We start from the raw sequence: 26,325 nt of genomic DNA, 5'->3' as shown, positions 1-26,325 counted from the left end.
CACGGACAGCTGATGCAGCAGCAAGATGACGCAACAAAAAAAGACACGAATTCTGGGTGTCCCTGACAAGAATACAGGCAGACACACAAGAACACACAGCGAATGGACACAAAGAGCAGACAACTGGTTGAGGAGGGGTGGGGAAGGGGAGGGAAAAAAAAAGTAAAGCCACTGATTTGTTAAAATACCTTTAGGCATCTATTTCTAAGGACTTTGAAAATGTAATTATTTTCTCTATGCTTACTTCTCTGGAACTTTTCAGTAAGATTGCTTATTAAAAGTTACAGCCCTTACCAAAGCAGTTAAATCCTCCTGGAGTGAACTTATTCACTACCTGGAAAATAATGACATAGTTAGTACTCAGTTCCCTTTGGTTTCTCTCCTAACCTACTTACATCCACTCCAGGTAGAGCATTCCATTATCGACCTCCTGCTTGGCCTGTAACTTAGCTTGCTGATAAACTTCTGAAGTTTCTGGTTCACAGAGACCCAGTTGTACAATATTAGGAAATGGCTGTCGTCCAAGAAGGTGTCCATTTAAAGATAAAAACTCCTGAAAATTCTCACAGACTGTGCAATCCTGTGGACAAACTGACATTTCTTAGAAACATAACTAAAGTGAAGATCTGACATTTTTCTGTTTCTGTGATCTTGTCACTTCACAGGTTTAAATGAGATATTCTCTATATGAACTAAATTCAAGAGCCAACCATTAGGTAACAAATAAATAGTGACCCCTTGTCCAAGTTTTGAAGAACAGGGTAAAAATCTCTTTGTCAAAATACTACTTTCTTAATATATTCTTTTGTTTAAAAACCACTGATCATTATACTTCCCCAAATCTCAAACCTCATCCCATCCATGGGCCCAGAACACTAGGTTAAAAAAAGGTAATAAAGAGGCTAGGAAGTAAAATAATTAAAATAACCAAAGATCAAAATGAGGAAAGTCACTCTCTTTAGCCCTTCTATTACTCTCATCCATATATAATATCTAGAATTAAATATCAAAATGAGCTATCCATCAAGCACTTATTTTTCATATTAATGCATACCTTTTCATCCAATATATGTCTGTATTCCATAAATTCATGAATCAAATGAGCAGGACCTACAAGTTCTGTTTTTGCTTTAATCCAATCCAGGGAAAACATTAAAGCACAAAGTTCCTTTAAAAAAAAAAAAAAGGTAGGATCAGCTGCATTGTTAAGAGAACAAAGAATTTTAAATATACCATCATAATCCTAACACTACTGAGAGGAACTTAGCAAATATCTAGAGTTTAAGGATGCAGAGAGATCTAGGGAGAAAAAAAAACAGAAATCCAACAACAGTTGCAAAGAATCATAAAATGGGTCTCACACCTTAACTCAAAATAAATATGAAATAGGTTAAATATTTAAATATGAAAGAAAACCTTAAAAATTACTAGACAATACAGGTAAATATTTTTGTAACTTTAGGGTAAAGACGGTCTTGTAAACATGATGCTAAAGCAAAACATCAAAAAAAAATAATGGTGTATTTGACTACTTAAAACCTCAAAGAGTCAACATACTATATATATATATATATAAACAAGTGAAAAGACAAAAAAACTAGGAAAAAACTATTATTTGCAACATATGTGACAGAAGATGGCTTAATTTACTTCTTTATGGAGAATCCCAATAACAATAAGAAAAAGAAAAATCACCAATAAAAAATTAGGTAAAGACAACAGATGAAACCCGATTCACAAAATGAGAAGCAGTACGTACGGCTAAAACTTCACCAATAATCAAAGGAGAGTTATCATTTTTTATATCAGATTTCTAAAAGCAGTGATTATAACATTAGCTGGATGTAAAGGAAATAAGCACTGCCACATAATGCTGGTAGTGATGAAAACTGTGGCACTCTTTTTGAAGGACCGTATAGTAATCTATATTAAAATGTAAACTATACTATACACACCACTTAAGCCAAAAATTCCGCTTATAAGAATATATCCTCAACAAAATGGATGAACCTTAAAGACATTATGTTGAGTGAAATAAGTCAGACAAAAAGGAAAAATATTGTATGATCTCACAGATTTGAAATAATTAGAAAAAACAAATTCACAGAGTAAGAATCTAGAATATAGGTACCAGGGGACAGGTTGCAGATAAGGTATGGGAAGTTAAGACTTAAACTGTAAAGAGTTCCCATTAGGAATAATGGAAATGTTTTGGTAATAGATGATGGTGAGGGTAGCACAACATTGTAAACATATTTAACACCACTGACATATATATCTAAATGTGATTTAAAGGGGAAATGTTAGATTATATATATGGTAACAGAATAAAAATTTTAAAAACAATTCATGGAATTATACTACACAATGAGCTCTAAGTTAAACCATGGACTAAAGTACAATTATAAAAATGTGGGGAAACGGACTTTGGCCCAGTGGTTAGGGCGTCCGTCTACCACATGGGAGGTCCGCGGTTCAAGCCCCGGGCCTCCTTGACCCGTGTGGAGCTGGCCCATGCACAGTGCTGATGCCGTGCCCCACAGGGGTGTCCCCCGCGTAGGGGAGCCCCACGCGCAAGGAGTGCACCCATAAGGAGAGCCGCCCAGCGCGAAGGAGGGAGCAGCCTGCTGAGGAATGGCGCCGCCCACACTTCCCGTGCCGCTGACGACAACAGAAGCGGACAAAGAAACAAGACAACAAGACGCAGCAAAAAGACACAGAAAACAGACAACCGGGAGAGGGGAGGGGAATTAAATAAATAAAAATAAAATAAAAAAAATAAAAAATAAAAAATAAAATAAAAATGTGCTACCAACAATTGTAACAAATGTTACACACTAATGCAAAGTGTTAATAATGAGAGGGACTAGTATGAGAACTCTGTATTTTCTGCATGATTTTTCTTTAAAATGCAACTTCTCCATCAAAAAATAAATTATTTAGGAAAAAACATATCTGGGTCAAAAAGTGAATTTTTAAAAAGGCATTAGCAGTAAGCAGATGTGCCTCAAGCAGTTGAGCGCCTGCTTCCCACATGGGAGGTTCCAGGTTCAGTTCCCAGGGCCTCCGAAAAACAAAAAAACATAAACACAAGCAAACAAACAAAAAAAAACAACTCAGGGGAGCCAATGTGGATCAGTGGTTAAGCTCCAGCTTCCCACATACATGGTCCCAGGTTCAATCCCTGCCCCTGGTACCTCAAAAAAAAAAGGCATTAGCAATGGTTGTGGTCCTCATTTTCTTCTTTGAAGTTTTTTTCTCATTTATTTCCAATGAAAATAAACCATTATCTTTAAAATTAGAAGAAAAAAAGGCTAAAAAAGTAAGAAACTGGATCCTTTCACACTCACATATATATCACAATAGTTTATTTCAGTAAATTAGGGCACATATATTTATTGGAATACCATCATCCCAATGTAGATTATTAAATGTAAACTATATTTTGCTAGGTGATAAAAAAATGGGCTACAAAGCAGTACTCCATTTTTGTAACCAGAACATGCCTAAGCATAGAAAAATTAGTGAAAGTATATATGGTTTTCCAAAATGTTAACATTTTGAGTATTTAGTTGGTAATTGTGACATCAAGTACTTGTACATGCTGATAATTCCCAACTTTAATCTTTAGTCCAGAGCTCTCCCCTGAAATCCAGATTAAATATCTAACTGCATCCTCATTATTTCCACTCAGATATCTTAATAAGTATATCAGACTTATTCAAAACAAGTTCCTAAATGCCCCGACCCACTCCTCCCACAGACTTCCCTATCTCAGTTCATGGTAACGCCATTCTTTACATTTCACAGGCTTGGAGGCATTTTGACTCTTTTCTTTCTCTCATAATAAACACCAAATCTATCAGCAAACCATGACAATTCTACCCAGAAATTACCACTTTCTCCTTACCCTGCATTTCACTTCTGAGTACTTTCAACTCCCTGACATATTATAAATTTGTTTATTGTTTGTCTCCCCGCCAGCATGTCTGCTCCAAGACATGCAGGGACTTAGTGCCTGTGCTATATCCTCCTAGTAGAAAATATACACTAACAGGCACTCGGTAAATATACAGAAATATACCTTTCCAATACACTTTTCCACCCTTCACCTCCTCCCAAAGCTTAAAAACAAATCCCTAAGAATTGCATCCATCATCCATGTAGAATCTAAGCCCCCTCTTGATGTAAAGGTGGAATGGACATAACCATCCCTGTGTCCACAGGATGGAGGAATAGAGTATGAATTAGAGTGGACTTAATGTAGCATTGATGTGGAGAAAGTGGCCACAGTAGTTGCTGAGGGAAGGGAGAGGGAAGAAGAGATGTGATGTGGGGGCATTTTCAGGACTTGGAGTTGTCCTGGGTAGTACTGCAGGGACAGTTGCTGGACATTGTATGTCTTGCCATGGCCCACTAGGTGGACTGGGGGAAAGTGTAAACTATAATGTAAACCATTATCCATGTGGTACAGCAGTGCTCAAAAATGTATTCACCAAATGCAATGAATGTCCCTTGATGATGAAAGACGTTGATACGGGAGGAGTGGGGGGGGTACATGGGGACCTCATATTTTTTTAACGTAATATTAAAAAAAAAGAACTGTTATAAGTTATTCAAAATGCCTTCATTAGCATTTTAAAAACTAAATTCATAGATGTTATAAATTATTCAAAATGCCTTCATTAGCATTTTAAAAACTAAATTCATAGAGATGCTAATGGGTTTTAAGTGTAAAACAGGAGTTCAGCACTCAAAGTTTACAATCTCTGTTCCTTTTTTTGAGTATTTTCAATGCCTATTATAATCTTTAAACCAATTTCCCGACGTTGGTTATTTGACCAAATTTTTATTAATAAATTAAGAATTGTCCCTCCAAAAAAAAAAAAGCAACAACAAAAAAACAAATCTATAAAGGAAAGCTACTATTAAGATGAGAGTGAAGGGAAATGGATGTGGCTCAAGTGATTGGGCTTCCATCTACCATACAGGAGGACCCAGGTTTGATCCCTGGGGCCTCCTGGTAAAGATGTGCCTGTGTAACAAGCCAAGTGCCCACACGGCAAGCCAATGCCTGCACAGAGAGCCAGGCCCATGTGGCGAGCCAGGCCCATGCAGTGAGCCATGCAGCAAGATGATGACACAACAAAAAGAGAGACAAAGGGGAGAGTCAAGGCGAGACACAACAGAAACCAGGAACTGAGGTGGCTAAGTGACAGGGAGCCTCTCTCCACATTGGAGGACCCCAGATCGAATCCCAGTGAATCCTAGAGGAGAAAATGAGAAGACAAAAAGAGAAATAGACACAGAAGATCACACAGCGAATGGACACAGACAGCAAAAACTGCAGGGTGGGGGGAGGGGGGAGAAAAAAAAAAGAGTGAAATTTTAGGAGGTTCATTTATTGCAATTCTTCAGGTAACTTAAGTCACTGCAGGTAAAGACTGTAAGAAAAACATTTACATATGATCCCATAAAAATAATTTGTATTAATAAAAATCCTAATCATAGGACAAAATGAAAGTGAAATAAAAGAAAATCATTTTTAAATGGGTCATCTTACTTTGTGCATATTGGCACTGGCCATATGATAGGCCAGAAAGTTGTACCAATACATGCAGTCCTCCTGATCTGGTGAAAGGGGATGTAGCTGGTGATGCCTTTGGAACTGAGTGACTATCTTCTTATGCAGATCCTGAAACCCAAATTAAACGTTTCAGAGGACTGAAACAATTTCAAAACCTAAATATCACAGTAACTCTAGCTTCCAAAGCTATTAAGAAAGTACAGAGAATCTCCCCACAACATACTTCTTAATTACAAGTGAAAATTTATAATTATAGTGGAGAACCTGGCAAACACCACTTTAACCAAGTGATCAAAGTTACCATCACCAATAATAAGATTTATGGACACCATGTATCCACCATGTACACACTGAGATGGGCACTCTATTGCTTCTGTAGAATTTTTGCCAAAAAAGTAAAATCTCAATCTAATAATGAGAAAGCCTTAGTCATATCCAAATTAAGGGGCATTCTACAACTGACAAGGCCATGAAAGACTAAGATTGAAGAATTTTCAAGAGGAAAATAAGGTAAACTATAATTAAGGAAAATGGCAATTACATGCAATATGGGAATCCTGAATTAGACCTGGAACACAGAGAAAACATTAGTGGAAAAGGTGGTGAAATTCAAATAAAGTTTGTGGGGCAGTTACAATTTTATCAATGTAAATTTTCTGGTTTTGATACTAATAATTCTATTATGGTTTATAAGATGTTAACATTAGGAGAAGGAAACACTATACTATTTTTGCAATTTTTCTACAAGTCTAAAATTATTTCAAAATAGAAACACTATATTATTTTTGCAATTTTTCTACAAGTCTAAAATTATTTCAAAATAGAAAGTTAAAAAAAAAAAAGAATATTCAAATAGACAGGTACCTGAAGCTGGCTACGATTCTTCTCTGTAAGAAAATCTACTTGAAGATCATGTAAATAATAATGAAATGACTTTCCATTACGATCACAAAATAAGAGAGACTTATTAACAAACTCTTGCAGTATGTCTTCAACTTCTTCAGTTTCCATGTCCCAGAGAATACATAACACCTAGGAATCATTTTAAGCATTCAATGTACCACAGAAATAACCAGGAATACAGACAAGCTGTTATACAAAAAAATCGTATCTTAAGTCCTGAGTGAGAATATCCCCATTTCAAAATATGAAGCCCAACTATTCCTTAAGATAGAAAGGAGAAAAGAGAAGTCAGATACTTCTTCAGCTTCACTATAATTATTCTGAGAAATAGGTAACTCATATTCGACAGAGTGCCTTTGATGGGGAGCTGTGGGACTTCTACACCCTCTATCGCCACCATCCTAGTCTCATGGTTTACACTTCTAATATTCTCTATAATAAATTCCTAGTATTTTATCAGTGTTAAATGCTATACACACTTAATGACCAGGATCTTAAGATTGTTGGTCTTTACCTTTGTAGGCACTTTAACATCCTTCTGAAGGATAGAAAGATCTGTGTAATAATCCTTTATGTCTTCTCTGAGCATTTCAACACTTATTGACATGGCTTCATCCAGAGCCTCATAATCATAAGATGAAGATTTCTTGATTCTCTTAAATTGCTTATTCTGAAGTTGTCTGAGGTAGTAGTCCCAGCGATTAGGAAAATCCCGTAAAAGTGCACCAATTAAAGATATTACAAGAGGAGAACCTAAAAAAGAACAAGGTTAATACTGTCTCATTTTTAATTACAACTAATTTAAGAATCAATTTATTCTTAGGAAACAATTTCTGCTGCATGTTATCTAAAGCCTTAAAATATTTAAAATTCTTGGGTTCACTTCTAGGAATTTATTTCAAGAAAATCATTAGAAATAAGTAAGATTTCACTTAAAGAAATTCATCACAGAATTATTCAAAATAGTAAGAGTATTAGACAATGTAACAATGCCCAATAGTAGGAAAACAATTGAATAAATTAAGGTATACCATAATATTATGCTCTACCAGTAAATTTATGTTTTCAAAAAATATTTAATGACATGGAAAAATACTCCTGATATGTTACATGAAAAGAGCAAGATTAAAAATTATATACATACATGTCAATGTTTAAAAAACATTGGAAGAAGTACTCTCATGATGCTAATAATTAACAAACTATGGATAATTTTCTTTTTAATTTACACAAATTTTTTAGATATTTCAAAATGGACCTTTTTAATGAATACAAATTAAGTATTTTTTCTAAATTTAAGTGTTTTAAATAGTGGATTACCTCAAATATGAAATAACTGGAATAAGCAAATTCATAGAATTAGAAACTAGAATCCAGGTTACCAGGGACTAGGGTGGTTGAGGGTAGGGAACAGGCAGTTAATGCTTCATTGGTACAGACCGTCTGTTTGGGGTGATGGAAAAGTTTTGGTAGTCCATGGTGGTGACAGTAGCACAATATTGTGAATGTAGTTAATACCACTGAATTATATATTTGAATGTGGTTAAAATGGGAAATTTTAGGTTGTATATATGGCACTAAAATTAAAAATTTAAGAAAATCTATAGAACTATACAACACAAATAGTGAACCCTAATGCAAACCATGCACCATACTTAATAATACAATTATAATAATATTCATTCATCAATTGTAACAAAGCTACCACACTAATGCAGTGCCAATAATGGGGGTTGGGGAAGTAAATGGGAACTCTGTATTTTCTGCATGATTTTTTACAAACCTACAACTTCTCTAAAAATACATATATATTTTTTTTAAAGTAATGTTAAAACCAATGATCTTCTTGATGGCAGAAAGAAAAGTAAGAAGATATTTCTAAGTATAATAATAATAGAAGAAATATCTTAAGAGTTGATAGATTTGACTACATAAAAAATTTTAATTTCTGTCAAAAAATACTATAAACAAATTAAAAGGCACGCAGAACACTGGGAAAAAATATATGGAAAAATATCACAGAGTTAATATCTCTAATATTTAAATGAGTGTCTAAAATAAATTAAAAATATATCCCAAATGAAGAATCAGTCAAGGATAACTTCTTAAAATGTAAATATCCAATAAACAAGGAAAAAGTGGCAGTGGACTTGGCCCAGTGGTTAAGGCATCCGTCTATCACATGGGAGGTCCGCGGTTCAAACCCCAGGCCTCCTTGACCCGTGTGGAGCTGGCCCACATGCAGTGCTGATTTGCGCAAGGAGTGCCCTGCCACGCAGGGGTGCCCCCTGCGTAGGGGAACCCCACGCGCAAGGAGTGCGCCCCGCAAGGAGAGCCGTCCAGCGCGAAAGAAAGTACAGCCTGCCCAGGAATGGTGCCGCACACACAGAGAGCTGACACAACAAGACGACGCAACAAAAAGAGATACAGATTCCCATACCACTGACAACAACAGAAGACAACGCAACAAACAGACACAGAGAACAGACAATGGGGGGGGGAATAAATAAATAAATCTTTAAAAAAAAAAGGAAAAAGTTTAACTTCAGTAATAAAAAATGCAAATTAAGAGGACAACAGCAAAGAGAATTATCTTAGGTGACAAAACCAGACACAAAGTACTGTATATTGACTCCATTTACATAAAATGTAAATATAAATAAATTTATAGAGATGGGGAAAAAAAGACATCAGTTTTTACTTATCAAATTAGAAGAATGATTTTATAAAATCCCAACCTCCCAAAATAAATCTCCCACTGTATTTTTTACTCTTTAACAGCAAAGGTCTTGTCTTCATCTGATCTCTCTTACTAGCAAGAACCCTAACATATTGTAGGTATTCGTTAAATATTTTTAATGAGTGAATGAATACCATATCATGTATCCATTTAAGGTACCAGATAAGAACTTAAAATACTAAATCTCCTAGGAAAGTATTTAAAAGCTCAGGTTTTTGGTTTTTTTTTTTAAGATTTATTTATTTATTTATTTCTCTCCCCTTCTCCCCCCCACCCCGGTTGTCTGTTTTCTGTGTCTATTTGCTACGTGTTCTTTGTCCACTTCTGTTGTTGTCAGTGGCACAGGAATCTGTGTTTCTTTTTGTTGCGCCATCTTGTTGTGTCAGCTCTCCGTGTGTGAGACGCCATTCCTGGGCAGGCTGCACTTTCTTTCGCGCTGGGTGGCTCTCCTTACGGGGCGCACTTCTTGCACGTGGGGCTCCCCTGCGCAGCACTCCTTGCACGCATCAGCACTGCGCATGGGCCAGCTCCACACGGGTCAAGGAGGCCCAGGGTTTGAGCCGTGGACCTCCCATGTGGTAGACGGACGCCCTAACCACTGGGCCAAGTCCGCTTCCCAAAGCTTCAGGTATTAAATTATCGCATTCATTATCTTAACTTACAAAACGTAAATTAATACCCTTATTGTCCCCTCATACAAAATAAACAACTATACCTTTACATTCTTTTATAATACTATACGCTTGTTCTGGCAAATCTGCTTTCTTCATATTAACAAAAAGGGATAAAATTTCAAGTCCTTTTTCTTTTCCTAAGCCACTCTCCACAGGAACTACATACTTGGGACCTGCAACAAAATCATTAGACAAATAGTATGTCACATATTTAAATAAAATTTAATTAAAATATAAAGGTACTGAAATGCAAATTAATAATCCTTACCCATTACTGAATCTGTAACACTCTTGTCTCTGGTTGTAAGAAGAATCTGACACTGATTGTCAAAAGCTTTTAACACCCAAGGATCCCAAACATCATCCAAGATCAAGAGAGACCTAATTTAAAAACAAAACAAAACAAAATCCTGTAATGATTCACTAATGGCACTTATTTTAAGCATCCTTTAAAAAAAGGAATGCCACCAGTCTTCCAAATTTTAAAAAATACAAATGAAAAAAAACATAGGTTCATGGTTCACCCTATTTTTTTTTTTTTTTTGCTATACCCCTTTCCAAATATGCTGATTCAAATAAGGAAAAGAATTAGATTCCCTTTCCCCTTACCCCAAATCAATACATATGAAAATTAAGGGTCCTACAAAAAGAAGACTGTGTACATAATATAAGTTTTAATTCATTAGTTTAGCCACCAGTTACCTAAAGCCTAAAAAAAACTATCTAAGTAATAGGATTTCCCAATGCATTCTTTAAGCACCAAAACCAAAGTGGAACCAAGCTCAGGTTAGAATGAGGAGGAATCATGTAATATTGATGATATCTGACTGTATTTGACCTAGAAAATTGGCAATTTTACCTGATCCAACCAAATAGAATGCATTAAGAAGAATATATGACATTGCAATGACAGTTACAGGCCATTATAAATCTCGTCATAACCTACAGAATTGCGTGAGTGTAAACTACAATGTAAACTTTAATCCATGCTTAGTGGCAATGCTCCAAAATGTGTTCATCAGTTGCAATAAATGTACCTCACCAAAAAAAAAAAAAAAGAAGAAAATAACTTTTCATTTTCTTTTGGTACACTAGCAGGTTTTTTCCCATCCAAGAAATCTATTTGTTTATTCACAATGACAAAGTACCTTTGTACCAATTCCTGATTGATCTCTCCAAGAACTTCTTTAAATTCCTAAACCAGAACAGGTGGAGAAAAATTATAACTCAAACCTGATAGTATAATTATATACTAACACACCACTTCTGTATACTACAAATGACTCTAGGTGTATACACAGATTGGCAAACTGTAAAAGTACAAACAAAAAGGATGATAAAAAGAGAAACAAAATTAATGACTTCATAAGCCTCGGTCTTATACATCTGCTAGTGATTGCAATGTTTTCCTGAATAGAGGTCACTTTTATTTTCCCAAATAAGGGAAGCAGGATTACAGAAAAGTACTGAGCAAGGAAGAGGGAATGGTCTCAAATCTATTCCCTCTAAGAAAATGGATTTCAGTGACTATCAAAAGAGGAAGAGAGATGCTGGAGGGGCATAAAGGAGAAAGAAGGGAAACAGAAGTTTGCCTTCTATAGCAGGAATGCATCAGAAGCACCTAAGAAGGCTTTTTCCAAAAATTATTCCCTTTCCTCCAATATTGTAATATTAATCCCCTTACCAATTTGAGAATCACTGTTATACTCAGTCACTGTTAAAAATGAAAGTGTAGCTGCATCCACAGATACACTGGGGCATTTAAAAAAAAGTTCAAAGCCACTACATAGTTCTCTTCCAGTATACAGTAATCCTCCCAGTGAATGCTTTATTCATTTGTACTTATAGCACTTAGCCCAGAACCTGCTCATTGTTGGTTAAATGAACAAATGAAAGAAAGACTGCTACATCACTGAAACTACTGACTTAGTCCAAGATTATTCCTTAACACAAGCAGCAACTAAGCTGTTGTCTCCTTTTTGGCTAATGAAAACTGCAGAATAGTTGATAGTGGTGCCTCACACATAATTATAGCAGTAAATATTTTTTGAATTAATTAATTATTGAACAAACTCTTGAAGTACATGAAAGCAGAAGAATTATATCTATATCTCTAAAAAACTAAGACAACCCAACCAGAAGGGTTCCATTAAAAAACCCATCTTGACTCAGCCTTTTCCCATTTGCCTATATTTATTCTCTGCATTGTTCTGTTAATTCATTAGAAATAATGGATTCAAGATAAGGAGCTTACAATTTCTAGCAAGACCATTTAACCACTCAAGAAATATTTCTTGACAGTATACAAGAAATGAGACAATGCGGTAGGAGCAATCTTCAGTTAAGTGGCAGTCATTTTTTAAAAAAATACAACAGAAAAAATAGCAGAATAGCAATGTCTATTTCTTGACTCCTCTACAGAAGAGCAGGAAAAAAATACAACATTCTCAAGACACCAGGAGCTAAGTATCATCAGGACTTCATACACGAACCGAATTTGACTACCTGTACCTTGGATGTTTGTGTAGCATCAGAATGCGGAGACGGTCTTTAGCCTCTTCAATATTAAGTGGAAGCCTCTGAGAGAAACTGTCATCCTGATCCAAGCGTGTGCAAAGATTCTGCAGTTTCATCAGAAGCCCAGGTTTGTCTTGTTTCCCAACTGAAACCCAATGCACACCTCCTGGGAAACAACCTGGTTAGAAAAGAATCAGTAAACTTAAAGACTTTGAACAGGAGTCTTCCTTTAAATGATTTTACTGATAAGAATCAAATTTGTTCTAATCTTCGTTTCTTCATATCTTTAACTGCTCTTGATTCAGGCAATAAATTTTGCTTGGTGTGCTATATAAAGCCCAACAACAGCACACCAAGCAAAAATTTATAGGCTAAATCAAGAGAGTTAAAGATGTGAAGAAATTGAAGATCTGAATAAATCTACTGCTGATCAGTAAAAACCCAGAAAACAAAATTTCTAAATCTTTGTCCTATGTCATTAATGATCAAAGGACAGTAGGGTTTCCCAGCCTTAGCATTCTTGACTTTTTGGGCCAGACAATTTTTTGTTATGTGGGACTGTCTTGTGCATTGTAGGATGTTCAGCCGGTAGAAACTCCCCACCCCAGTTATGACAACCAAAAACGTCCTCTGGAGAAGAAGAGCAAAACTGCCCCTAACTGAGAACCACTGATGTCCAGAAACACATAACTTTTCAAGTCTTGGCTCTACTGCTTACTAGCTACGCAATCCTTAGCCAATCACTTAACCTCAGTTTCATCATCTATTAAACTTGAATAAGACTCTCCATCCCACCTACTTCAGAGTTGCTGTGAGGAATTAATAATATAGAACATGTGAAAATGCTATGCTAACTACAAAGGATTATAACACACAGGATTATAAGTGTTATGGATCTGAAAGCACCTTACAAATATTAAGCTTTGAACCAATAAGCATTATATAAAAGTGGCCATTCCTCTAAGAGTTCTATATATAATTCATATAATCCTCACAGCACACTATCAAGCAGACACGATTATCATCACCACCAATTTTATCAAGGAGGAAACTGAGAGATAGAAAAGTTATGTAATTTGTCCAAGGTTACACAGCTAATAGTAAAGCACAGAACTGGGATTCAAACCATCTGGCTCCCAGGTCAATGATCAACTTCTACAATATTCTGTCTCCACAAGAATATTCACTGCAGCATTGTCTGCAAGAGGTAAAAGCTAAAAATAACCTGTAATGTCCATCATAACTTTCTTTTGCATTGTAGGCTTCCCAAGCCTGAGACAGGCCCAACTGAAGAGAGACTCTATACCTGTATCTATGAAGTTTAGGGTATTAAATGGGACTTGCCATTTTAATTATTAAAAGGAGACTGTTTTCAGTAGACTTTATAGGTGTAACTATAAACTATCAGTGAACCAGTAAGAATAGGTAGAATTAGGAAAAGGGTAGAACGTTTAATATCAAGATTTCAAAAGCAGTAGAGTTTACATTAGTGACATAAAGGAAGGGTAAAGCTAAAAGGGAGTAAAGATAACAGTCACTGAGATAAAGAACTGAAAGGCCAAAATTCTGGATGATTCATCCACAAGGATACTGAAATCACTAAGACTGCCAATAGGTGAAGGGCTTAAGAGGAAGGTGATAAGCTAAAGATCCCAATAATTAAGAATAAAAGGGTAATAGGTGGGAAGATGGTGGAATAGGAAAACTCCAGGAATCAATCCCTCTACCAGAACCACCAATTGAACTGGCAAGAACTGTCTGAATCAACTATTTTGAAACCCCAGAGTCTAGAAAAATAAAAGGTTAATCATTTGGAAAAATTAGAGAAAGGAACTTCAAGGGACAAAGAATTTAGCTGGAGATATGGGGAGTAATGGTCTAGGTGTGGCAACAGAAAACAAGGACAAAATCCACCCCATCTCCTGATGCTGAAATATGTGGAATATAAAGGGAAAAAGTTGCCACACCACCAAGAAGGCTATGGAGAAGGTGGTATCCTCAGGGAACTGTCCAACTCAGACAATGAGGTGAACAAGCTGATGATACAGAGGAGTTCTGATCTCAGAGGAGGAAGTCTACGGGGTATGGCAGAGGGTTTTAGAATGAAGGGAGGGGAACTAGATCAGAATTTGACATTGTACTGATCAAGATCTGTATGAGAACCTAAAAGATAAATGATCAGAAAACAGAGATTTCTGCAGTAACTGAAGTAAAGACAAGATTTTGAAGCAGGGTTCCATTATCAGTAACAGTGTCTTAGAAGAAAGTAGACAACAAGTCCTACTGCTTTGTTTCTAAAAGCTTCCTGAAATTCCCTTGATTCCTTCAGTGTAAGTCAACAGTTACAAAACAGCAAATTCTTGTGGCTTTACTTTAATGTTAAAGCTGTGTTCAGTGTATGTACTTGTTTGAAAACGCACATACACACACACAAACACACACAAACAGTTTGAAAGGATTCACTCCAAACTGTTAACCGTGATCATCTCTGGGGAGACTTTGTAGTTTAAGAGAACAGGGAGAAAAATAAGTAAAGAAAACGTTTTGTTTTTTTAAATGAATATTATTATACTTTTGTAATACTTAAAGCAAACAAACAAAAAAGTTCAAACAACCTGTTGCCCTAAGTTTGTTTGTTGCTGTTTTTTTAATTTGTGCTTTCTATTTAAATTTTTTTAAATTATCCCATGATTAAAGACGAGGCAAAAAAAATTATTCTGATGAAGCAAGCTAGTAAACTCTTCAGACTTGGATTTAAATTTCTATTTCCTCAGTCAAAGGTATTTCCTCTCTAAATTTAAAACTAAAGGGAAGCAGACTTGGCCCAGTGGATAGGGCGTCCGTCTACCACATGGGAGGTCCACGGCTCAAACCCCGGGCCTCCTTGACCCGTGTGGCGCTGGCCCATGTGCAGTGCTGATGCGCGCAAGGAGTGCCCTGCCAAGCAGGGGTGTCCCCGTGAAGGGGAGCCCCATGTGCAAGGAGTGCGCCCCGTAAGGAGAGCCGCCCAGCATGAAAGAAAGTGCAGCCTGCCTAGCAATGGCGCCGCACACATGGAGAGCTGACACACAAGATGACAACAAAAAAAACAGATTCCAGTGCCGCTAACAACAACAGAAGTGGACAAAGAAAAACACGCAGCAAAATGGACACAGAGAGCAGACGACAGGGGGTTTAGGGGGGAAGGAGAGAGAAATAAATAAAAAATAAATCTTAAAAAAAAAAACTAAAAAAGGCATTATAAATACATGTAAGAAAAAATAAAATTCTACCAGCTTTAAAAAGAAAGACGAACAGATCCACAGACCAGCAAATTCCCTACCATCACAATGACATCTATTTTATTTTTTTTATTTTCATTTTTTAAATGAAATTTTAAAAATTTATTGAAGTATATCATACATATATAAACATTAAATACTCAACCATTAATTCTACATTTCAGAAAGAATCTAGACATTTTGACTATGGGCACAAGAGGGAGCAATTTAGCCTTGAATGAGGTTTATATCTATAATTTATTCTGAGAAAATTTACTTTATTCAGAGAATATTAACCCTATCCTTTGAGGTTTATCCTAATAGCAATTAAGAATCTAATAGGGGGGAAATGGATGTGGCTCAATCAACTGGGCTCCCGTCTACCATATAGGAGGTCCAGGGTTCAATGCCCAGGGCCTCCTGGTGAGAGCAAGCTGGCCCACGCAGCAAGCTGGCCCACGTGGAATGCCAGCCCATGCAAGAATGCAGCCCTGTGCAGGAGAGCCGCTCTACACGGGAGAGCCGCCTTGCGCAGGAAAAGTCACCCCATGCGGGAGTGCCAGCCAACCCAGAGAACTGGCTCAGCAGGATGATGCAACAAGAGATACAGAGAGAAAATAAGAAGAAACAGTAGAACAGGGGAGCTGAAGTGGCGCAAGAGAGTAATCACCTCTCTTCTACTCCCCTACTCCAGAAGGTTCCAGGATCGGTTCCCGGAGTTGCCTAATGAGAATACAAGCAGACACAGAAGAACACATAGCAAATGGACACAGAAAGCAGACAACGGGGAAACAGAAGGGAGAAATAAATAAAAAATAAATCTTTAATTAAAAAAAAAGAATCTAATAGGGGAAGCGGATGTGGCTCAAGTGATAAGACCTCCTCCTACCATATGGGAAATCCCAGGTTCAATCCCTGGAGTCTTCTCATGAAAACGAAGAGAAAGCATGCATGCGCTGTGAGCCAGTGCCCACATGGAGAGCCAAGTGCCCACGTGGTGAGCTAAGGGCCCACGCAGTGAGCCAAGTATCCAAGCTGCACAGTGAGGCGAGTACCCACATGGTGAGCTGAGTGTCCATATGAGTGCCTGGGTGGCAAGTTGACTGTCAGCATGGCAAGTAGAGGGTCCGCATGGCAAGCCGAGTGCACACATGAATGCCCACGTGGTGAGCCAGTGCCCAAGTGGCAAGCCAAGTGCCCGTGTGGCGAGCCACTGCTTGAGCAAGTGAGTCACACAGCAAGATAATGACACAACAAAAGAGAGAGAAGGGGAGGATCAAGGTGAAGAACAGCAGAGACCAGGAACTGAGGTGGCACAATTGACAGGGAACCTCTCTCTACACGAGAGGTCCCCAGGATCGAATCCCAGGGAATCCTAGAGGAAAAAGATGAGAAGAGAAGACAAAAAAAAGAGAAATAGATACAAAAGATCACACAGCGAATGAACACAGACAGCAAAAACAGCAGGGCTGGGGAGAAGGTGGGGGGGAAAGGGAGGGGAAAAATAAAATAAAGGGGGAAAAAAGTATCTAATAGCATCAAGGAAATCCTGGGAAAGAAAGAAGCAAATACCTAGCCTCCAAAGAAAGCTTTCATGCTTTAAAAACTTAGCAAAGAAATACCGTAGTATAAATGGGTTAAAGATAAGACAACTCTTTACAATTGCCCTACAAATGGGCATATACAAGACTGTTTATATTTGCAAATGAACAAATGTTATGTATGTTAATGCTATAAGATGTTAGCATCAGGCAAAAAAATATGCTAAGTAGAAGACTAGACACAAAGTGCTACATATTGTATAATTCCATTTATATGAAATGAAATATAAATCAATTTATAAAGTTGGAACTAGATTAGTGGTTATATAAGGCTGGGTTAGGATGGAGGGATTGAGAAGTGACTGCTAAGGGATGTAGAGTTTTTCTTTTTGGAATAATGAAATTGTTCTAAAATTTTTTGTGGTGATAAATACACAACACTGTGATTATACTAAAAGCACTGATTGTACACTTTGGATACATTGTATAGGATGTGAATATATTGCAATAAAACTGCTTTTTAAAAAAAATTAAAGGGCTGAACCTTCAAAAAAGAAATTGGGCTATTTAAAAACATATAGGCATAAATGGTTAAGAACTTAATATTCTTTCATTTATACCAACTACCACCCTAATAACAAATTTCAAAAGGAACCAGTTTTAATCAAGCTTTAGCCCTTGCAATTACCTACACTTTTGAAGAAGGTTTGTACTACAAATAAATGCCAAAAATCCAATGTTCTTACATTTAGAACAGAACTCCAAAGATTAAAACCTAACTTTGGGAAAGCTTCTACTTTCAAACTTGTGGAGCAGAGAAAAGTTCAGGGAATGGTGAGAGGACAGGTCAAAGAAAAACTTTTATGTTCTTCTCTGATCTCTGCCACTTACCTCCCACAGTGTCCAAAATCCTGAGGAGAACATGAATTCACAGACTAAAATAACTAGACACTTGAAGAGCAGATTACTCTGAAAGAATGGAAGAGATCCAAGAATTTAAAATAAGTAAAATAAATGTACTTAAGAGAGTTAAGATCAAGAAAGATCAATAAATCATATTTTTTAAAATGGAAATATTAAGAAAAACATAATATGTAATTGTGGTAGATTGAATTATGTACTTCCTTAAGAGACATGTTCTTAAAATTAATCTCAGGAAGTGGATGTGGTTCAAGCGATTGGACTCCTGTCTACAATATGGGAGGTCCAGGGTTCGAGTCCCAGGGCCTCCTGGTGAAGGCAAGCTGGCCCTTGTGGTGAGCTGGCCCGAATGGAAAGCTTGCCCAAATGGAGAGCTGGCCCACCTGGAATGCTGGCCTGCAGGAGTGCTGGCCCGCACAGAGAACTGGCACAGCAAGATGACACAACAAAAAGAGACACAGAGGAGAGACAATAAGAGACAGAGCAGACCAGGGAACTGAGGTGGCGCAAGAGATTGAGCACCTCTCTCCCACTCCGGAAGATCCCAGGATCAGTTCCTGGTGCTGCCTAAAGAGAAGACAAGCAGACACAGAAGAACACACGGTGAACAGACACAGAGAGCAGACAGCAAGCACAAAACGAGGGGGTAAATATTAAAATATTAATCTTGGGAGCACATGTAGCTGCTTCTCACATATGAGGTCCTGGGTTGGCCAACTGAATCAGGGTGGATCCATCCTTATTAATGGAGGCCTTTGCAGAGAAAAAACTGGAAGTCAGAAGTCAACTAAGGGAAACAGACTTTGGCCCAGTGGTTAGGGCGTCCGTCTACCATATGGGAGGTCCCCGGTTCAAACCCCGGGCCGCCTTGACCCGTGTGGAGCTGGCCATGCGCAGTGCTGATGCGCACAAGGAGTGCCGCGCCACTCAAGGGTGTCCCCCGTGTCAGGGAGCCCCACGCGCAAGGAGTGCGCCCGTGAGGAAAGCCGCCCAGCGTGAAGCAGCCTGCCCAGGAATGGCGTCGCCCACACTTCCCGTGCCCGCTGACGACAACAGAAGCGGACAAAGAAACAAGACGCAGCAAATAGACACCGAGAACAGACAACCAGGGGAGAGGGGGGAATTAAATAAATAAATAAATCTTTAAAAAAAAAAAAGAAGTCAACTAAGGCCACATAGCCAGAAACAGGATGTCAGCACAAACAGGAAGAGCAGACACAAGGAGAGAGAGATTTTCATGACAGAAGGCAGACCTGCAAGCCAAGGAACTCCAAAGATTCTAATAAGCCAGCATGAGAATGCTACAAATTTCAGAGAGAAAGCATTGCCTTGCCAGTACCTTGATTTTGGATTTCTGAAAAAGTGAGCCAATAAATTCCTGTTCTTAAGCCAACCCACTGTGTGCTATCTGTCATAATAGCATGGCAAACTGAGGAAGAAATATGGAACACGACAGATGAGCTAAATACCAGATTAATACAAAGGCAGTCTCCAAATATAATAGATTAAAGAGCCAAATGTGAAAAGTAAGACTGTAATATGACTATTCAAGCAAAACTCCAGAAGCACAAATTAGAAGGCGGAAAAAAATGATTAACTTGAGTACATCAGAATTAAGGATTTCTCTTCTCTTAATGATATCCAGGACAAAGTTAATGTCAATGAAAAATTAGGAAAAGGTATTTACAAGAGCCAAAACCAACAAGGTCTAATATCTAGAACAGGAGTTCTTAGCCTTTTTTGTTCCATGGACCCCTTTGCCAATCAGATGAAAACCATGGACCCCTTACTAAGTCCATACTATAACTGTATATTATTTAATAAATATGGTACACCACACCAATACGTCCCCAAAGTATAATGTTTTTTTAATTTAAAGTCAAGCTCACAGACCCATTGTTAAGAGCCCTGATCTAGAACATCCAAGAAACCCTTAAAAAGCAACAAGAAAAAGATGGAAATTCCATGGAAAAATGGACTAAGGATATAAACAAAATCTATAAAAAAGAAACCCAAAAGTTTAACAAGCTTATAAAGAAATGTTTAAATTCAGGTTATCAGAGAAATGCAAATTAAAAGATATCACTTTGTATCTTAGGACTGGCAAAAATTATAAAACTGGATACCACCAACCTCACTGGTGAAGTGAGGATACAGGAGCTGTTACACTCCACTGGTGGGAATACACAGACTGGAACAGACATTCAGCAGGGCAATCAAATTTGATATTTGGATATTTTATAATCTAGTAATTTCATCCTAGTTACACACACTCAAGAAATCCTCATTCATGTATAAATTCAAATCAGTTCTGCTGGAGCAGTGGAGAGTTGGAGGCAATCTACATATCCATTTACAGTAAAATGTGTTGGATATACTCCATGGAAGGTAACAATCAAAAGTAATGGGTAATATGTATACACAGCAACTAGGATAGGTCTTAAAAACAGTGTCAAGGGAAATAAGAAACAGAAAAAAAAATTTATATAAATTTATGCAAATTTAAAATATATAGCATACAAACAACATACACATTTTACAAAAACACATACAAACTAAAGAATATACACTAAATAAATGAAAAGGGTTACCAATGAGGAGAGGGAAGAAAATAAGAATAAGAAATTTAAGAAAGGAAATACAACAGCTAAGCCTTGTGCCAACTAAATAAGATAATGGGCCAAGAGGTAAAGGTTATGATTAACTCAATCCTCTGAACTTGAGATCCCATGAATGCATAGGAGGGATATGAATTAAGCTCACTATGTATTGATAATAAAGGCCATGAAGTGTAAACTAAACCCAGGTGTGTAAAATAGTTGTGCCTTGGCCTTCATCTGTCTAAAACTCTTAGAGCCTTACTGCTTTTTCTGTTTATTTTGCCATTTAATCATAAACTGTCTTAATTGTTGATTATATCTTGTATGCAAAAAGAATATTAACAATTAGAAGTCAGGAAATGTCTTTTGTGTTCCCTATTAGGGTTAAGGAGAGAGAACTAAAGACTGATGGAGCTATACAACTATTCCTGATGAATATCCTGAGAACTACCAGACTCGTAAAGGTCAACAGTAGACCTGCCATACATGTCCTAAACTTTCTTCTGCCTGATGTGCTCTAATCCCACTCCAGTAGTCATCTGCTACCTCTACACTTTTCCTACTCTCACATCCCTACCTAGTCTGTCTGGCAAACTTCTATTTGTCCTCCACACAACAGCTAAAATGTCATCTCATTCACAAAGTCTGCCCTGTCCATTCCCTTCCCCTAGAGAGTTAGTGCTTCCTTCCTTTGTTCCAAAATTGTTTTATTTTTAAAGATAAGCAACTGATAGAAGTAATTTTAAAAACCGAATGAACAGTTTAAACTAATATAGGATGCCAAATACATGGGAGAATAGCACTTTTGGGGAGTCATAAATCGAACTGAGTTTCCAAGAACCTCCTTCCCTACAGCACTCTATGCCAAAATACTGAACAGATAGGAATGATTAAGTTTAGTCCTACCTAAAAAGCGAGGACATAACATACACAAGCTTTCAAGATCCTTTTTCAACCTTAAGATTCTCTCAATTGTTAAGATGCATGTAAACTAGCATTATTCATTACATTAATTACACAATGAACTTATTGGACTGGCTAGCCAAGGCTCATTGTGGCAGGATGGGCAGAAAAATTCCAAATTTAATCATGCCTGTGGGAGGCAGGAAATGGTCTACCAAAGAGATCCACAAGACTTGTGAACATGTTCCCAAGACTTGTGAACATGTTACCCTGCATAGCAAAAGAAACCTTGCAGATATGGTTAAATTAAGGATGTTGAGATGGAGAGATTATCCTGATTATCTGAGTTAACCTAATGTAATCACAAAGGTCCTTATAAGCAGGAGGCAGGAGAGTCAGAGTCAGAGATGGAGATGGTATGACAGAAGCAGAAGTCAGAGAGAGAAATTTAAAGATGCCATGAGCTATTGGCTTTGAAAATGAAGGAAAAAGCCATGAGCCAAGGAACGCAGGCAGTCTCCAAAATCTGGAAAAGGCAAGAAAGCAGATTCTCCTCTAGAGCCTCCAGAAGGATATCAGACCTGCCAATACCTTGATTTCAGACTTCTGACTTCCAGAATTGTAGTTTCATGTTGTGATGACACTGAGTTTGTAGTAACTTGTTACAACAGGAACAGGAAACTAATGCAATGCCTAAGAGTATCCCCAGCAACGCATAGCAATCAAAACTTACCTTCTAAAAGGGAATGATCTCGAACAGCTTCTGCAGCTAATACAGACTTTCCACAGCCTGCCATTCCGTATATAGTGACCCATCCCGGTTCACCATTCAGTTTGAAGAGCTTCTGCTGAACTGCACTCACCAGCTTCTTCCTAGTAACAAACACAACTGGCCTCTGTGGTACTCCACCTTCACAAAGGACTGTCCTTACTGAAATTCAAAACAAAGCAAATATGAATGAATAGAACTTTGAAATGTAACTCAAGTTAATACCATAAAACCAGAGAACAAGCTGAGGCCCTAGCCTCAGAATTTCCAAGAGTAAAAAAATATGGCTAACATATCAACTTTAGCAAATTTTTTAGAACACCCAGGGCAAAAAGTATCCATCTATACCTGCCCTTACTCACCCTATTCCTTCTTGATTTCCCAATGTCTTTCTCTCAGATTAAAGACTGAGAGGAAGAGTATAAAAGGAACATTTCTGGAATTCCTTTCAAGAACACAGATTCTAAAGAGTCTTATTTTTTCCTATACATAAACCCTGGAGGAGAACTTAAAGGCCTATAAATTGTCCTATTATCTCAAAAAATTAGGGTACCTATAGTACAACCTGAGCAGTAAAATATTTCACTGTACAAGAAAAAAATATAAGGATTAAAAAGAATGCAAATAAAAATATTTATATTGGAAAACAGCACTATAATTTTTTTCACATGTGTTTTCAGTGGAAGACCACAGTATTTCAGCAGACTTCACCAACAGTAAGACTAAACTGCAGCAATGTAGCCAATGTGAAAGAAGGTATATAGGATACAAACCATATGAAGTTATTCCACCAGCCGAATCTTTGCCACTAGAAGAGACAACGGGAATGCCACTGTGGAGAAGGGCAGCCAGATCTTTATAACCTTCATGTAGTAGAGCATTGTAGAAAGATATGTAAGAATAATTATCTTTTTTAAGTATCATTTTAATTAGCATAGCTGCTCGTTGCTGTTGAGTGGGCTAAAAAGAAAATAGTAGTTTAGTATATATAATAATGAATATTTCTGCAACATAAATTAGTAGAGATTAGTGCAGGTTCTGAAATAAATCCTAAAATATTTTGAGAGTGCATAGGCCACTCAGAAGACTTTACCTCATTTTTCACTTTCTCCTCCTCCAATACTGTTAAAACTCCATCACTAATCATGTGATCCATGATATAGGATGTCTTGATGTCCTTTTCCAGGGCTTCTCTATGTTGTAGTAAACTATTTCGGGCTTTTGCATCCATGCTCCCTTAAACTTTTCTCTCTCTTCTGAGCTGTCAGTCATGAGCTACAAGCAAAATAGCAAAGTACTTGTCAGGACAATAAAGAAATGTGAAACCCTCCATGGTAAGAAATGTAAATAAAAAAGGTTTGGGTTTTTTTTTTGGCAAATATTTTTTAAAATTGGACAAAATTCAATGCTTTCAAAGGTGTGAGGATACTGGGTTTCTTGCACTACTTAGGGAGAGTTAAAGACAGATATAATTTCTGGGAGGTAGTATGACAAGGTACAGAAGTGTTTAAAATAAGGATTCTCTTCAACTCCAAAATCCCACCTCCAGGAATGTGCCTCAAGGAGAAATTCACATACACAAGCAAAAATAGCCACAAAAAGAGTTAACAAAGAGTGTTTAGGTGAGAAAAAAGATGAAGATAACCTAAATGCCCACCATTTTGAATATGGATTTAAAAATTAGGGCATGTATATAAAATAGAATATTACAGTCAATTAAAATGATGGCACAAATCTCTAAGTATTGACATGGAAAGATGTTAATGACACATTGCTGACTGAAAATCTAGAAATGTAATCCCATATATACCACAAAATATGTATTTGTATCATATAAAGAGAGAGAGAGAGATGATTAAAAGTTTGTTCATCAAAATGTTTGGGTTATCTCCAACTAGCAAGATTTGGGTATATTTTCCCCATCCTTTTTTGTATTTTTCTATATTGTCTTAATTTTTTCAATATGCATTATTATTTTTACAATTTTAAAAACTTCACTTTTAAGTTAAAACTATAAAATAGTGATTATACTGAAGTGCTAAAGTTTAGAAACTTTTCATTTTTTTTATCCAATATGAGACTAAATGAATATTGTTGGCATTGAGAATTAGCTCACACTCAAGGTGGGTGCCAATTCTAGGTCTTCACTGGTTAACATTCTCACATACTTCACTAACAGTTTCAACTGAGTCACTAAGTATGACAAAGCAACAAGAAATTCCTTCTGATGTCATTTCTTGGATTAAGAAGCCACAAAGAAGGAATAATATTCTTTACAGTAAAATTCTCTAAATTTTACTAACTTTATTTCAAACACAACATAAAATTTTCCATAGGTATAAAACCCAGATCAGAATGTCTGCAAGTTTTAAAAACATTAACAGAACTCCCTTCAGTGTATTATAATGAAAATGTGTCTACATGGTTTTTTAAATTTATTCATTCAATAAACATGTGAGCCTTTATTATGTGCCAGGCAGTTAGAGTATAGAGAGAAATCATAGTCCCTGACACACTTCACAAACTAGTGGGAAAAGAACCATAAAGAGATCATTAGAATACGATGTACTAAGTGCAAAAATAAAGATAATTACAAATTATGCAGAGTGCACAGAAGGGCAATAATCACAAGTTTCAACAATGACCAAATTTTTAAGTCACCAAATGTGACCCTTGTAAAAACAGAGAAATACAAGCATCTGGTGATGTGTGTCAAGTTCACAAAAATGCCCAGTACTGTAATGAAACTAAACGTAATTGAAAAAGTTACGATTAGAATCAAGTCTATCATAGTTTTTAAATGTTAATAATGTGTTTTCTTTTGTGTTAATTTAAACATAAAACGATTCCTCAATTTACAGTAATGAAATTTGATTTGACAAATTAAAAGTGAATTTATAGGTTATGTCCAATAGCTAATCTGAAACTAACTTCCTATTTCATCTCGCCATAATAACCTTATATAAACAGTAAAACACATTTTAAACTCTACACAAATTGACATATTCTGACCAATTTCTCAGTGACTCGCCTTTTGAAACCACACCAAAATGTAAAGCCAAAACTCTTCATAGATGTAAAATAGAAAACAAAGAGTAAGTGCATCTAGGAAAGCCATAACAGTTTACTACTTCCCCGTTAGATAATTTGTCTTCCTGGTACAAAGAGCAGGTCGGATAGCAAATATTCCATGTCCCCAAATCCTCAATCCCTGAAATCTGCTACTGATGCTCCAAATTACCTGGTTCGGGTTGAAAAGCGAGGAGGCAAACTTACCCAAACCTTTGCGTCTAGGTCCGGGTGGCAAGAGCAGCCCCAGCGACGGCGCGCTGGGGAGCCAAGGCCGGAGGGGGAAAAGCCACACCGGCTTCCGACGGCGCGGCCCAGACCTCTCAGGTACCTCACCTGCGCCTCCACAGGCCCGGGCGCCTGAAGACCACCCGGGATCTCCGCGGCGCGGGGACGCGGGCGTCACCCCGACTGCCCGACCTTAGAGCCCCGGGCGCCGAGCTGAGGCCCAGCTTTTCGGCTATCTCTGCGATTTACCCCGCCCCAGAACACAAAGGAAGGAGGGCCACTTGGGCTGCCACTCCCTCCCTCGGGCGGCAGCTGCACCCCGGCAGGCGCCCGATGGATCTCCGGACGCCACGGCGGCCACTTCACGCCCTCGCGGGTCCCTGATGGCCCACACTCCTCACCCCCTCAAACCCATCAGACCAGGGATAAAGCAACTGCATCCACTTATTACCTCCTGCTCTCCGCCCCAGGGCCGCGGAGCAGACAAAACCCCGCCCTCCCGTCCGCCCAAACCGAACGCGCGCGCCCGCTCTGCCAATAAATATACCCCGTACACCTTGGGGCGGGCACCGCCGCGCGCGCTCCCAGGCCTGTGCCCGCGCGCGCGTGGAGG

The 26,325-nt window shown here is 37.7% G+C and overlaps 1 protein-coding gene across 4 annotated transcripts in view; it reads right to left on the bottom strand.

Moving 5' to 3' along the window:
• APAF1 (apoptotic peptidase activating factor 1) overlaps window positions 1-26,316 on the bottom strand; it is an 82,915-nt gene extending 56,599 nt beyond the window's left edge. Inside the window, exons 1-12 of one of the 4 annotated variants that reach the window (XM_004464146.5) lie at window positions 25,692-26,316; window positions 23,509-23,690; window positions 23,189-23,375; window positions 22,380-22,577; window positions 12,416-12,599; window positions 10,173-10,285; window positions 9,946-10,077; window positions 7,005-7,243; window positions 6,452-6,619; window positions 5,564-5,695; window positions 1,055-1,168; window positions 396-580 (exon numbers count right to left, since the gene is read on the bottom strand). In XM_004464146.5, coding sequence (XP_004464203.1) covers window positions 396-580; window positions 1,055-1,168; window positions 5,564-5,695; window positions 6,452-6,619; window positions 7,005-7,243; window positions 9,946-10,077; window positions 10,173-10,285; window positions 12,416-12,599; window positions 22,380-22,577; window positions 23,189-23,375; window positions 23,509-23,646 — 1,790 coding nt within the window. In that variant the 5' untranslated portion in view covers window positions 23,647-23,690; window positions 25,692-26,316. Of the gene's footprint in view, window positions 1-395; window positions 581-1,054; window positions 1,169-5,563; window positions 5,696-6,451; window positions 6,620-7,004; window positions 7,244-9,945; window positions 10,078-10,172; window positions 10,286-12,409; window positions 12,600-22,379; window positions 22,578-23,188; window positions 23,376-23,508; window positions 23,691-25,691 lie in introns of all 4 variants that reach the window. The other 3 variants (XM_058308591.2, XM_071219029.1, XM_071219028.1) reach the window with 3 other exon arrangements.
• Between the last annotated feature and the right edge of the window lie 9 nt (window positions 26,317-26,325).

The sequence above is a fragment of the Dasypus novemcinctus genome, chromosome 12 (genome assembly GCF_030445035.2).
Source record: "Dasypus novemcinctus isolate mDasNov1 chromosome 12, mDasNov1.1.hap2, whole genome shotgun sequence".
Classification (NCBI taxonomy): Eukaryota; Metazoa; Chordata; class Mammalia; order Cingulata; family Dasypodidae; genus Dasypus; species Dasypus novemcinctus.
Note: the sequence above shows the minus strand (reverse complement) of the source record. Positions and strands in the feature narration are given on the sequence as shown.